A 15626-nucleotide genomic window follows, 5' to 3' on the forward strand; every position below is an offset into this window, starting at 1 on the left:
CAAAGCGGGCTCACTATTTGGCAAGATCAGGTTACTGCTGTAACTTTTTATCTATTCTGTTAACTCTCAGATCTTGCTAGCTGCTAGCAGAGCTTGATAGTTGCTAGCTTAGTAACCAATAAGATCTGAGGCTTAACAGTACAGATAAATGTGGACTTGCTATTTAGCAAGCAACTGGTCACGGATGCCCTTTTTATCTAATGTGTTATAACAGATTATTAGTGATTTATAAAGTGTTCACAACCTAATTAATAAACTATTTCGTTTTAGGGGAGTCCATGTGAAGGTGAAGTGGAAGATTTGAGGCTGGAGAGGATTCTCTCCGCTGGCACACACTGCCCTCCTCTGGTTATTATTTTGTATTTCTCCTCCTGCATGTGGGAGTCGGTTTTCACTGATTTTCAGTTCGATAAGGCGCATTAGCAGAACGCTAACCTCCTCCCATTCATACACGCTGTAGTCGGAGTGCCGACTTGTTTCCATGGTGACATCACATACAGCTCTGCCAGCCTGACAGCAGCCACACGATGGGGAATTTGCATTCATTCAAATTCGGGATCTACTTCACTTGCAGATGGATGCATGCCAGCCATACATAGAGAGCTACATACTGAGGAGGACATTTTATGGGGGTATTACGCTACTGGGCAGCACAGTGCCGCAGTGGTTAGCGCGGTCACCTCACAGCAAGAAGGTCCTGGGTTCGAGCCCTGGGGTAGTCCAACCTTGGGGGTCATCCCAGGTCGTCCTCTGTGTGGTGTTTGCATGTTCTCCCTGTGTTTGTGTGGGTTTCCTCTGGGTGCTCTGGTTTCCTCCCACAGTCCAAAGACATGTAGGTCAGATGAATCGGCTGTACTAAATTGCCCCTACGTATGAATGTGTGTGTATGTGTGTGTGGGCCCTGTGATGGCCTGGCGGCCTGTCCAGGGTGGCTCCCCGCCTGCCACCCAATGACTGCTGGGATAGGTTCCAGCATCCCCACGCCCCACGACCCTGAGAGCAGGATAAGCGGTTCGGATAATGGATGGATGGATGGATATTACTCTACTGGGTAAACTATTCAAAACTATGATGAAATATGGAGACTTTTCTGGAGGATTTTCTGTCACATTGGTAGAACGCACTGTCATTTTTGGGTCCACAGATGAGGAAAGGACGGTACTGAATATGGAGCTGCCAGAGAAGAGGAAAAGAGGAAGGCCAAAGAGGAGTTTTATGGATGTGGTGAGGGAAGACATGCAGGTGGCTGGTGTGACAGAGAAAGATGCAGAAGACAGGAAGAGATGGAAATGGATGATCCGCTGTGGCGACCCCTAACGGGAGCAGCCAAAAGTAGTAGTAGTAGATGAGGAAAGGACGCTTTATTTGCAGGAACACGTGGTGACAGTGGGGGTCACCAACACAGAGCACAAGGCTCTGACCTATCTCTGCTTGCAGATTGTGGGCCTCAGCCTTGCAGACCTCTGCTACAGCATCGCATGTCAAACACAAATCCCCAACCTGCTCCACCTGGCACCCTTGTATGAAGAGAAACTGCCGGACGAGTACAGTTTTCTGCCCCTGCAAAATTCCAGCTCAAGGAAAAGCAGTACAGGGAGATTCCCTCTCAAATACCGTCCAGCTCTCTATACTGGGCAGTACGATATAGAGAAACCGCATTCCCATGGGGATCTGGAGAACAGGAATTCAGACTGGTCAGTCTGTGATGGGAAATATGTGTCTTACTACTTCCCTGGGAAAGAATGGAGCATGGTGGTCTATGGCAGGAGTCCCCAACAGTGGCGGCTGGGGCTAACATTTTTCAATGTCCACACAGTCGCAGTTATTAAGAAGGACAATGTAGCCTACAGATTTTATCAGGGTTCGTAGACGGTGGATGATTGACAATCGAGACGAGGCGTGGTGGTGGGCGTGGACATGACTGACAGCCACAAGAATTGTCCAGTCACATCAGATCAAAAAACATTAAACCAATACCAATTCACTGCCAATAAAAGTGGGGGTGTCTGGGGCACACAGAACTGTGCCCCTTGGAAACTCTGAAGAAACCAATCAGACAGCAGCCTCAGGTCACCTGCTCGCCACAAGTTTGAGGACTAACATAAGGTATCGTTTGGCCGGCGCCCCTCACCCAGGAAGTATATGTATTCAGACAGAAATCAACCAAATACCACGTGGAACTAATATTTAATGGCTGCTGACAGGCGCTCACAGACTGGAAAACACTTTCATTTCATAATTATGTGCATTATATAACTAAATTATATTTAACATGTTTAAGTAGATTTTCATCTCTTGGTGTTTGAAGGGGGCGGCGCCCCAGCGCCATCTACTGGTCAGCCGCCGCTGGGCCCCAACCTTTTCTGCACATCGGACCGGTTTAATATTAACAATATCCTGGCGGACCGGGGGAGGGGCGGGGGTGGGGTAATAACGACCGGGATATAGGTTAGGCTTATTCAGTCAATAGTATCATAACATGTAAAGTAACGTCTGGATATTAAACACACAGCGCATATTTTCCTCGCATTAACATGACACACATACAACAATATTGCAACTCACCAATATCACTGAATCAGTGGGAGCCTGGGCTGGTCTCGCTGCAGCAAGACCATCAGTGGGAGCCTGGGCTGGTCTCCCTGCAGCAAGGCTCCCAGCACGCGCTTCAGTCCGGCTTGCTCGCGTTGTTTTCGCTCAAAGAACTCCGCGGGTTTGTCCTTAAGTGCAGGGTGCTTGGACTCAGAAGTTCTGTCTCATTAGACAGCCTGCAGCTTGTCTCCACATATCACACACAGCGGGCTCTCGGACCATGCGAGTCATCGGTCGCAATAAAGCCGCATTTTAGGTACGACTCGTCGTATTCCCTACTGAAGGAAGCTTTCTTTTCTTTTCTTTTCTGTTCTTTATTTATTTATTTTGCTGTCTCGGCCTCTGCTGTCTCTGCGTTATCACCGTCATTAGACCTGTTATCTCCCCTACGTCTTCACAAGAAACTCTCAAGCGACGTTTGTTTGTTTTTTTACCGGTACGCATGGTGGCTGACTTCTTCTTCCTCTTCTTATTGGTGTTTATTGGCGGTTGGCAAACAACGAATTGGCGCATTACCGCCACCAGCTGGTATGGAGTGTGAATCAGAATACACTATTCCCTCCACACACACACACAAAAACCCTCAAATCTTCTTAATTAAATTAGTTACTCTCTACTACTTTCGGCTGCTCCTGTTAGGTGTCGCCACAGTGGATCATCTGTTTCCATCTCTTCCTGTCCTCTGCTTCTTCCTCTGTCACACCAGCCACCCGCATGTTCTCCCCCACTACATCCATAAACCTCCCCTTTGGCCTTCCTCTTCTCCTCTCCCCTGGCAGCTCCATATTCAGCATCCTTCTCCCAATATACCCAGCACCTCTCCTCCACACATGTCCAAACCATCTCAATCTTGCCTCTCTTGCTTTGTCTCCAAACCGTCCAACCTGAGCTGTCCCTCTAATATACTTGTTCCTAATTAAATTAGTTACTCTAAGAAACTGAAACAAGATTTTATAACACTCAGTTGAATTCTTCTGTAGAATATCTACTAAATCAAATTATACTTTCATTTTCCTGAGATTCTGAGTCAGACACCTTCTTCCTGCCTCATATTTCTGACAATATATCAGAACATGCGCCAATGTTTCTTCTTACCCGCAGTAGTCACCTCTATATTGTGTTTGCCTATTTTGAAAAGTGTGCCATTTAGTCCGGTGTGTCCAAATCTTAGTCTTGAAATTATTGTCTCATCTCTCCTACTCCTTCCTGCACACCTCATTTCTCCCACTTTCCTTTGAACTGTGTAAAACCACCATCCTTTCCTCTCTTCCTCCCATTGCTTTTGCCACCTTTCCTTCAATCTGTGCTTAATAATGCTCTTTATTTCTGCCTTGTTTAAAGTAACTACCAAATCAATGTGATTATGCTTTGCAGCCTTCTTTGCAACTTTATCTGCTACTTTATTTCCCTCAATGCCAGTGTGTGCCGGTACCCATAAAAATGATACTGTAAGACCCATCACTTTAGTTCTATATAATGTTTGTTGTACGTCTATTAAAATGTCTGGTCTGTTGTCTGAATGACTCTATTGTAAACTGGCTAGTGATGAACTTGAGTCTGAACAAATAATTGCTCTCAATGGTCTTGTTTCCTCTATCCACTGCACTGCTAACAATATTGCAAGCATTTCCGCCGTGTATACTGATATTTCCTCTGATCCTTTTCCCTACTTTAATATGAAATTCTGGAACAAAAATGCTACTCCTACTTCATTTACTGAACTCTTCGATGCATCCATATACATCTGGGTGTAACTGTGGTAATTATCAATATAAGCCTGTATGGTGTGTGAATCATAATTAAACAATTTATCTTTACTCTTCTTTTCTAATAATGTGAAATCTATGGTGGCATCTGGAAGTATCCATGGTGGTATTGCTGGCAAAGGCACTGTTGGACTGTTTAACTGATCTACTTCAAGTTTGCTGCTTTCTGTGTCATTGGCCATCCAAAGCGTTTTGTTTCCCGCCTCCCCTTTTCCCCAACAAGGGATTAGTGTCTAGTGTTGGATGAGCCTGACTATGGCCCTGTAAATTAACCCAGTAGTTCAAGGATAGCTGTATCCTTCTCATTTCTAGTGGCATGTCTCCCATTTCCACCTGTAATGCTGCTGTTGGGCTTGTTTTAAATGCACCTGTGCATAATCTTAAGGCCTGATACTGTATCTTACCTAAATTTTTTTAGAGAAGTGTTTGCTGCTGACCCATACAGCACACAACCATAATCTAATACTGATCGAATTAAACCACTGTATATGGCCTTCAAAGCAGTTCTATCTGCCCCCCCTCCCCCAATTCACTTCCATCTAAACACCTCATTACATTTAGTACCTTCTTACATTTGTCCACTACTGTCTGGATATGTATAAGCCATGTAATTCTTTCATCGAACCATATCCCTAAAAACTTAAGTGTTTCACTCTTTCCAATTCTTGATTATATAATTTTAATTTTATTTCATTATCAATTCTTTTCCTTGTAAAGAACATTGTCTTTGCCTTATCAACTGAAAATGTAAAAACCCATTTACATGACCATTCTTCTACTTTCATAATAGCCCCCTGCCGTTTCTTTATAATGAATTCCACATTTCTTCCCCTCTTCCAAATTGCCCCATCAGCTACAAAAAGTGAAAGGCCTGTCTCATTCTCCATTCCCATAAACACATAATTTACTATTATGGAAAATAATAAAGGGCCTACTAAGCTTCCTTGAGGTGTTCCATTTTCAACAACAAAATTTGCGGAATATTTCTTACTCTAACTTGTATTGATCTTCCTTGCGAAAAGTTCTTAATCCATCTATATATATTCTACCTTTGATACCTAATTTACAAAATCTGATTAATAATCATCATATCATACGCCTTCTCTATATCAAAAGACAGCCACTACACTTTCTCTGTTTATCTGTGCTTTTCTAATTTCATGTTCTAAACATACAGCTGGATCCATGGTATTTCTTCCTCTCCTGAAGCCAGTCTGGTATTTACATATATAACCTTTATTTTCTATATAATATGTAAACCTTTCATTTATCATTTTCTCCATTATTTTGCATATGTTGGGATGTTAAAGCAATTGGTCCATAATTCTCTGGGTTTTAGCGAGTTGACTGAGTGCATCTCTGAGTTATGAAGTTAGTTACCATTGGTCCGCCGAATGCCACATGAATGAGTGATAAAATTACATCATTGTACACACTTCAAGTATCCGTTTCAAATTAAAAGCCCTCTAGTGTTACACTGTCCAGCCTGGCTTTTATCTGAATATTGTATATCATATGGTTTCCTTGCGGCCTGGTAGCAAATGCTTTGTGGCCCGGTGCCGGTCCGTGGCCCGGTGGTTGGGGGCCCCTGGTCTACGGAGACTAGGCTTACTCTAGGCTCATGTCCCGGGTCATATGGACCCACCATGAGGCAGACGCCTTAGGAAGATGTAACATCACAGATTACAGTTGTTATTAGCAGCTTGTCTTCACAGTTGATGTAGATATATCTTACGTTTAGACTCCATGATAAGAAACCTAACAAAGGAGGGTGAGGTAAATGGACCGGACAAGAAGCGACGGAGATCAGAGATGTAGCAGACACAGGTGTTGGTGGGGTGTTTGTGTAGATGGCATAGTTTGATGTCTATTTGCAGGGCATTTGTATCATAGATGAATAACAACCTGTCTGAATTTCATTTACCTACTTTTCCAAGAAAAGAAGAATTAGAAAAACAAAGATCCATTTTATTGTCACGACACAATTTTCCAAGGCGTGCCAGGATAAAGTAACAGAAAGGCAGGCCGAAATCCATCAAACAAAACAGAAAATGGTACACATCTCATTGGTGGGGGGAAAAAGCATGTTTATAAGTGTTGCTTTTACAGGTTTGTAGTTAACTATTTCTCACAGCCTGCACACTCCCATTATTCAATCAACAAACTGTAATAAAGTACTTAAATTAAGACTAATCTACTGGTGAGAAAAAGAAAAACAGCAGTTTTGGTCATTTGTCAGCTATTGAACACAATCGTGAATTTGGTGCTTGTTAAAAAACAAAATAAAATCCCGAACATTGGGTGAAAAAGGCACATGTGCATCGTCCATCCATGGAACTGAGGTTTAGCTTTGCCATATATATATATATGTAACGATCATGGATGAATAGAGTCGCTAGCCCTTGACTAACGGGTCAGACCCTTTAGTCAACTGGTTAACGTAGTCGCCCGTGGTGCGGGAGACCTGGGTTTGCGTTCCGGCTGTGGCAGTTCCCGGCTGCCCCCTGAATTCGCTACATAGGTGTCCAAGTGGGATGGCGAGACCGTGAGGCCATCGGAAGCGTGTGCGCCCAGAGGCGTGAGGGAGCATGTATGTTGAAGCACGGGGACGCTCTTCCCGAAGGAGGGGCGGTTAGTGTAACGACCACGGATAACTAGACTCACTAGCCCTTGATTAATGGGTCGGACCCTTTAGTCAACTGGTTAACGTAGTTGCCTGTGGTTTCGTGTCCTGGCTGCGACGGATTCCCGGCGACCCCCCGAATTCGCTACATTGGTGTCAGAAGTGGGATGGTGAGACCGGGGGGCCATCGGAAGCGCATGCGCCTAGAGGTGTGAGGGAGCTGGTATGCTGAAGTGCACGGACACGCTTCCTGAATTCGGGGGCAGCCGGGAACCGCCACAGCTGGGACATGAACCCGGGTCTCCTGCACCATGGGAGATTACGTTAACTTGTCGACCAAAGGGTGCAACCCATTAGCCAAGAGCTAGCGAATCTAGTTATCAGTGGTTGTTACATATTATATATATATATATATATATATATATATATACACTACCGTTCAAAAGTTTGGGATCACCCAAACAATTTCGTGTTTTCCATGAAAAGTCACACTTATTCACCACCATATGTTGTGAAATGAATAGAAAATAGAGTCAAGACATTGACAAGGTTAGAAATAATGATTTGTATTTGAAATAAGATTTTTTTTACATCAAACTTTGCTTTCGTCAAAGAATCCTCCATTTGCAGCAATTACAGCATTGCAGACCTTTGGCATTCTAGCTGTTAATTTGTTGAGGTAATCTGGAGAAATTGCACCCCACGCTTCCAGAAGCAGCTCCCACAAGTTGGATTGGTTGGATGGGCACTTCTTTGAGCAGATTGAGTTTCTGGAGCATCACATTTGTGGGGTCAATTAAACGCTCAAAATGGCCAGAAAAAGAGAACTTTCATCTGAAACTCGACAGTCTATTCTTGTTCTTAGAAATGAAGGCTATTCCATGCGAGAAATTGCTAAGAAATTGAAGATTTCCTACACCGGTGTGTACTACTCCCTTCAGAGGACAGCACAAACAGGCTCTAACAGGTACTATTTAATGAAGATGCCAGTTGGGGACCTGTGAGGCGTCTGTTTCTCAAACTAGAGACTCTAATGTACTTATCTTCTTGCTCAGTTGTGCAACGCGGCCTCCCACTTCTTTTTCTACTCTGGTTAGAGCCTGTTTGTGCTGTCCTCTGAAGGGAGTAGTACACACCGGTGTAGGAAATCTTCAATTTCTTAGCAATTTCTCGCATGGAATAGCCTTCATTTCTAAGAACAAGAATAGACTGTCGAGTTTCAGATGAAAGTTCTCTTTTTCTGGCCATTTTGAGCGTTTAATTGACCCCACAAATGTGATGCTCCAGAAACTCAATCTGCTCAAAGAAGTGCCCATCCAACCAATCCAACTTGTGGGAGCTGCTTCTGGAAGCGTGGGGTGCAATTTCTCCAGATTACCTCAACAAATTAACAGCTAGAATGCCAAAGGTCTGCAATGCTGTAATTGCTGCAAATGGAGGATTCTTTGACGAAAGCAAAGTTTGATGTAAAAAAAAATCTTATTTCAAATACAAATCATTATTTCTAACCTTGTCAATGTCTTGACTCTATTTTCTATTCATTTCACAACATATGGTGGTGAATAAGTGTGACTTTTCATGGAAAACACAAAATTGTTTGGGTGATCCCAAACTTTTGAACGGTAGTGTATATATATACAGAGAGAGAGAGAGAGAGAGAGAGGGAGAGAGAGAGAGAGAGAGAGAGAGAGAGAGAGAGAGGGAACAAAATATATACCAAATGCTTCATTAAGAGAAGAAAAAAGCGGGTGGCACGGTGGCCCAGTGGTTAGCACTGTTGCCTCAAAGCACAGCAAGAAGGTCCTGGGTTCGAACCCCAGGCCGTCCCAGGTCTTATCTGTGTGGAGTTTGCATGTTCTCCCCGTGTCTGCGTGGGTTTTCTCCGGGTGCCCCGGTTTCCTCCCACCATCAAAAAGACATGCCTGTTAGGGTTAATACTCCTATCTGTGCCCCTGAGCAAGGCAATGGAAAGAAGAGCTGGAGTTGGTCCCCGGGTGCTGCAGCTGCCCACTGCTCCTATACAATAGGATGGATTAAATGCAGAGAACACTCTTCATTGTAAGAATACAATGTCGAATAAAGTGGCTTTCATTTTAAGTGTGTGTGTGTGTATGTGTGTGTGTGTTTTTAAATAAAATAAGACTATGTGAAAGTAATCCACATCAAGTTCCTCCCTGTCCCTTTTCCTCCCCCATCTCTATCATACTTCCACGCAACAAACAACTCCCTGATTCTCGGAAAACCGGCAGTGTAAAACCAAAGCCTCGTTTTCATCATTTCCTCCCGTGACAAATTAAGACAAAACACGTGTTCAGTTTCTGAGATATTCCCAATAGTGTTTAAGGTTTGTAGTGATCTGTGGACGAAGCACGTTTGCCGATCCCACTTTAGCAGTGTAAACGTTCAGGAAAGCACTACGACCCAGAGACTTTAAGAGCATGCTATTATGACGCGGTAGCGCTAATGGCAAACAGCTCCTTAATGTTAGCATGGTTTTTTTTTCTCTAAATGAATCCATAGCAGTAAAAGGACCAACTTAACTAACTATTTCATTTGTCTTGGCACAGTGGTCTTCAACCCGAAAACCACTTACAGTTCTATTACTGCCACAGAGCCCAAACCTCTGCAGGAACAGACAAGCCACACAACAGCCTGTCTCGATGCTGTATGGGGTCCACCATCTCTACATTTCTTTGCATCCACTCTCACCGATCAGAATACGTTGGGAAGGTAAAGGGAGCACAGCAGCATGTTCTGACCCAGAGCCGGGAAGCGTCTGAAGGCCTCCCAGGCATCGGTGAAGATGTTGTACTTGAGGAAGACCCTGTGCTCTAGACTGGTGGGCAGGCTGACGTCGCGGCTCATGATGTAGATGCCGTCATTGTGCAGCGTGCAGGTCAGGTTCAGGCCCGACTTGGACGTGTTCTCCTTTAGCTGGAGCCACTCGCCCGTGGAGACGTTGTAGGACTGTACCGTCAGCATGTCCTCCGTCTGGCCCGACCGCCGCCGGCTCGGCTCCAGCTCGTGGGTGTATCCCCCCACCAAGTAGATGGTGTCTTCCACTGAGAGCATCTGCTGCTTCCGGACGTGCGCTGAGCAGGAGCGGTACACCGTCCATGTGTCAGAAGTGGGGCAGTAGCAAAGGACATTTGTGTTTCGGTCTGTCAGATGGGCAGAACAAAAACAGCTGTGTTATTAATAATTCTTGCACGATGCTTTGTTAATCTGCACTGACTGGTAAAACAAGACAGTCACGGAACTGTAACATGCAGTGTACATGCAAATAGTAAACCCCTTTTGAATCATATCAGCACCTTATCAGTTTTTTTAAAGGCCCAAAAACAGACATCAAATAAAGCAAACTACAGTAAAATAATTAGCCCTGAACTACTTGCACCAAATGTTTTGAAAATGTAACTGGCCGGTTAAAGAGATCACTATCTAACCATCCATCCATTATCCAAGCCGCTTATCCCAATTGGGATCGCAGGATGCTGGAGCCTATCCCAGCAGTCACTGGGCGGCAGGTGGGGAGACACCCTGGACAGGCCACCAGGCCATCACAGGGCTGACACATTCACACATAGGGACAATTTATAATGGCCGATTCACCTGACCTACATGTCTTTGGACTGCAGGAGGAAACCGGAGCACCCGGAGCAAACCCACGCAGACACGGGGAGAACACGCAAACGCCACACAGAGGACGACCCAGGATGACTTCCCAGGTTGAACTACCCCGGGGTTCGAACCCAGGACCTTCTTGCTGTGAGACGACCGCGCTAACCACTGCGCCAGTGATTTGGACACTGAAATTTAATTTATTTGATTTTCTTCGGGGGGCACGGTGGTGCAGTGGTTAGCGTGGTCATCTAGGTCCACTATAAAGGAGTGGTCTCTGAAACATGAGGGACATCTTCTAGAGCTCCCATATCAGATACTGTATTGTGCTGAATTAGGCACCCGTGTATAGATAATGATGACATGATACAAAAAGGCAATGGAACAGAAGAGATCACTAAATCACATTAAATCTCCTCCAGCAGGTTCATGATGACCAGACAAACCGCTGTGGCGTTACGGCTGACTGTAATAGGCCATGCCCGTCTACACTGAACCCCCTACAGCTCCACTCTGTCCACTGGCTGTACTGTGGATTTTCTGCTTCTCTTCATGGCTCTATTTTGAGCTGTTACAAACATAATGTTTCTGCATGGACACATTTAAACGGACAGACACATGCAAGATGAACAGATGCAAGATGTAAAAATCAAACGCAGAATTCATAACATTGATCATACAACCTTGTTTCTTAGGCTATGGTTCGAGATACTTCATAGGGTACTTCTTTTTGTTAAATGAAATGAAAGTGAAACAGATCAGAAGTTCAGAACTTTCCAGCAAATATGAATAACTTAATACTATTATTGGTGCATGCTATTACTATTGTCCCCTTACTTGCTTAAACACCAGCATTACTAGTGTCTACTGTTGTGCCCTTCTGCAACCTGCACTTGATATCGTATACACTTGTGGCAATGGCATGTCTGTTATCTTAATTTGTGCTATTGCTCATCTACCTTGTAACTTGATTCTCGTATCACTTCCTCTTTATTAAGGTACTCTTACACTAAATGCACTCGATATGACGTGCACTCCTGGCTATGATATGATTACTATTTAGCGCTCTATGATGCCCGTTGGTGATACACAGACTTATCTGCTAATTGCAGACTTTTCTAGGTCACTGGATAAAAGTGTCTGCTAAATGAGTAAATGTACATGTAAATGGAATTCATTGGATCGCATGGTGAGACAAGCTCTGCCACGTGGCTCACGAGCTGAAACGCTTATGAACCCATGACCTTTACCAACCTCTTGCGGTGTATCCACCCATGACGTAGATCATGCCTTGGCACTCGCAGGCAGAGAACTCGGCCAGTGGGTCTGGCATAGATGACACGCAGGTCCACCAGTCGTGCTCTGGGCTATAACACTCAACTGTCCCGAGACACTGGCCTCCCACCGCATACAGCTTCCCTTGCACTGCCAGCAGTTTGAAGTTGGATCTGACGGGAGGGAACAAAACATACATGGAGTGTCAAATATCCAGTATGACACAAATTAACTCTGAAAGCTCTTTGTCATTGTATGGTCTGGGTGTGGTGACATGTGAAAAAGGCACACACTAGGGCTGCACTATTCAAGTATGGACCTGATCTTGAGTCTGGTCTCTCAGTCTCATCTCAGACTTAACAGTATGATTCAAACTTGATGACTCGGTCTTGGACAGTGCAGACTCAAGACCATTTTTCCAAGACCGGTCGAGTGCAGGACTTTAACTCTCTCTCTCTTTTTTGTTTTGTTATGAAAATCATACTTCCCTTAGGAGATCAATAAAGTACAATTAAATTTACTTCTTTTTTATCTATGTCTCTGAAACATTTGAAACATCATTTGAAGATTGGGGTCAGAAACATTACTTCCCTGGTGGGGGGAAGCAAAGCCTCAATAAATATTACAGTGTAGGGAAATTTTGACTTTTACTGCAATGGTAAACTACTACATTTACAGTCATGGTGTTCAGCTAGACTTGGTGTCAGTCTTTATTTACAGCACATATACCTCAGCTTTCTATTTTTTAAGTGCTTTGGGTCGGACCCTTTAGTCGACTGATTAACGTTGTCGCCTGTGGTGCAGGAGATCTGGGTTCCCGGAGCAATGTATGTGCATATGTTATATTACTGTATATATTGTGCTGTCTGTTTTCTTTTTACAGGGAGTTCTTAAGCTTGTTGATTGTAAATTGTAAATTGTATATTGCAAATTGGAATGCGTGTGTACCTGTTGTAGGCACATTTCATTTCGGAGCTCGTACCTTTTTTCATTTCACTGCACTCAGGACTTGTACTTGTATGTATGTGACAAACAAAACTCTTGAATCTTGAATACAGAAGTTTTGGCCCCACTGATCTTGAACGCGACTCGCCAATTTTAAGTCTTGGACTTGACATGCATGACATGCAAAAAGACATGCATGTTAGAGACATACTCCTGCTATTGCCCTTGACCAAGTCACCGGCTCTTGATCTAGAGCTGGTCCCTGGGCACCGGCTGCCCACTGCTCCTAATAGTTATGATGGATTAAATTCTCGGTATGCATAAAATGTACTATATGAATGGGAATCGAGTACCGATACCTTTGAAGTACTGGTACCAAAGTGGTAGGTACTGACTGAACCAGTAAGGTCTGTACTGACAGTGCTTCTTATCGGTGCCATGGGTCACATAAACATACACAAGTAGCCTAACAGAATTACGGACCATTAGTCTCTGTATAAAATGTGGTCCTTATCGGTGCAATCCGCAAAATACAGATCTAACTTTACTGAATTACCAGACTACATGTGCATAATGGTTTTGTTGACTTTTCTACAGAAAACTTATTAAAAGCTTAAAACCAAAACTGTAACATATTGTATATGTTCCAGTACATTATTCAGTAAGCTGTTGCTATCTATATTATGGTGATATGATATCTGATATAATATGATATGATATAATATAGATAGCAGTGATATCTGGTTACCAGCATAAAAACATTGTATTTATCAAAGATGATGATGCCGTTTATCTGGCAACTACCAGCAATAATTAACATTTTTCTACACGGTGACAATAAAAGGTACTAAGTGATATTGTCAAGCAACGGTATCGATAAGAGGGACCAGTATCAGTACAGATATCAATAATTAATGAAGTGATTCTACTTCTATTTGACTTGAACTCAATAAGCTTCAGTCTAGGATTTGACTCGGAACCGCCCCCCTCCAAAGACTTGGGTCTAGACTTGGATCTCGCCTTGATTACAAGGCCAGCACACGCAAGTCAAGGCTCACCGCTTTTGGTTCAGAGGAGCCACCTGGTTCCATTCGTTCCTGCAGGGATTGTAGCAGTGTGCCGCGGAGATCTCCTGGCTGGTCATCCTGTAGCCACCGACGATGAACAGGTAGTTGTCCAGGACAGCCGAACCATATCCCCTGACGTTGATCATATCCTGTGGCAAGTTGTTTGCCAGCGGCTTCCACCTCTGCTCCACCTCCCCGTATCTCAGCATGGACCAGGGCTCGTCCTGGTCAGGCACATCCAGGGACAGACAGGTGAAGTCTCCGATCGCCACCAGAGTCGCCGTGCCTTTCATGCGCATGTCTTTGACCTGTTCTCGCACGTTGGAGGGCAAACTGTGGAACTCGGGCCGCCGTAACATGGGGTGGTAATAGCAGCTCATGTACGACAGGCAAGACTTCCGCAGGTCGTGAGTCCCGTAGATTTCCGAGAGGCTGTACAGCTCCACGCAGTTCTCCTGCCTGATCTCCGAGGACAGGAGCTTCAGCATGGAGGTGACCTGCAAAAAAGATGCCGTCTGGATCAGGTCCTCGAGTGTCTCGTTGACGACCTGCACTTTGGACGTGTTGATGAACTCGAGTACCAGCTCCAGGCCGGGGACGCTGAGCCCCTGCAGCTGCACCGAGTCCTCCGTGGACTCCCGCATCCCCGAGTTGTAAAGCGCCCGGAAGTAGTCGCTCTTTTCGATCAGCTTCTTCTTGTTCACCTCGTACGTTTTATCATCCATGACGATTTCGATCACTTGGTCGGTTGACATGTTTAGTTAAATTTCGCTCGTTTTTTTGTTTGTTTTTTTGGTTTCGGGGTCGTCAGCTTGTTTTTATTCAGCCTTAACAAAGCAACGTTAAGCTTGTTGGCAGCGTGGTAACCAAGCTTGAGTTTACATTTGAACGGCGAGGGTGGTCTGCACCCGGCCTATATATGGTCATGCTCAGCCCATAGATGGATCAACAAGTTTGTTCCATTGCTCGAGAAGAGCTGCTGCAGCTAACCGCTTCACCGAAATACACTGCCTATATCTGAGATACTATCTCTACGTGAGTTATTATAAAGTGGTACCAACGTATCTGAAGATGCCGGTTAAACGGTGAGAACTGCCGCTAACGCAGTCGCCCTCCCTTGCCATATTTTCTCATCGACAGCGTGCAAATGATTTTGCAGTTTAGTGGACAACTGTCAGATAAGAGCTGTTTTGGTTTGTAAAGTTCGTCACTTCCTGGATTTCTTCTTCGTTGTATTATACCACAGCGCACATCGGTGCTACTGCCACCTGCCGTTTGATACGAACTACTGATGGCTTCATCCAGATCCTATCGGAGACTGGCCCTGTGCAAGCAGGAAAGAACGTTATTATTGCAAAAGAAAATGACAACTGCTTTCCCCGGGCCGACGTTCAGAGCGCCGGCAGCCGCAAGAGAAGTTTTGTCTCATGAACGTGTTTGTGATAATGCTGTTTACTGTGCATTTCTTCTTGATAAGGCCTTTAAATGTGTTTTGTACTGCTGTTACTTGTGTTTACCTGAATGAGACCAAAGACCAGTTTCAGGTCTTGGTTTGACAAAGACGCTCCACTCTATTATATTGTGTTCTATTGTATTCTAGTCTAGTCTAGTATATTCTTTACGTCTACAAGAACAAAAAAAAACCAAACTGCACTAAAAATGAGTCACAGCATATCAAATGCCTCCTAATTTTATATAATCATCTCTTGTTTCGGTCGGTTTTCGTTTGAGCGCCAG

General features: G+C 44.3%; 1 protein-coding gene across 1 annotated transcript; it reads right to left on the reverse strand.

The window, feature by feature from the left end:
• Window positions 1–9693: 9693 nt before the first annotated feature.
• On the reverse strand, window positions 9694–14644 carry klhl42 (kelch-like family, member 42). The gene is made up of 3 exons (XM_056276709.1): window positions 13881–14644; window positions 11857–12050; window positions 9694–10142 (listed from the first exon to the last, which is right to left on the reverse strand). Exons 1-3 carry the CDS (start codon window positions 14642–14644, stop codon window positions 9694–9696), a joined length of 1407 nt encoding a protein of 468 aa, XP_056132684.1.
• Between the last annotated feature and the right edge of the window lie 982 nt (window positions 14645–15626).

The sequence above is a fragment of the Lampris incognitus genome, chromosome 3 (genome assembly GCF_029633865.1).
Source record: "Lampris incognitus isolate fLamInc1 chromosome 3, fLamInc1.hap2, whole genome shotgun sequence".
NCBI lineage: Eukaryota > Metazoa > Chordata > Actinopteri > Lampriformes > Lampridae > Lampris > Lampris incognitus.

Excerpts from the sequence above, each read along its gene's own strand:
- klhl42 (XM_056276709.1), bottom strand. The coding sequence starts at position 14,644 with ATGTCAACCGACCAAGTGATCGAAATCGTCATGGATGATAAAACGTAC. Across the intron at positions 12,051-13,880 it reads GCTCCTCTGAACCAAAAGCG|ATCCAACTTCAAACTGCTGG; the intron begins GTGAGCCTTGAC and ends CCCTCCCGTCAG. Across the intron at positions 10,143-11,856 it reads GGGTGGATACACCGCAAGAG|ACCGAAACACAAATGTCCTT; the intron begins GTTGGTAAAGGT and ends CCCATCTGACAG.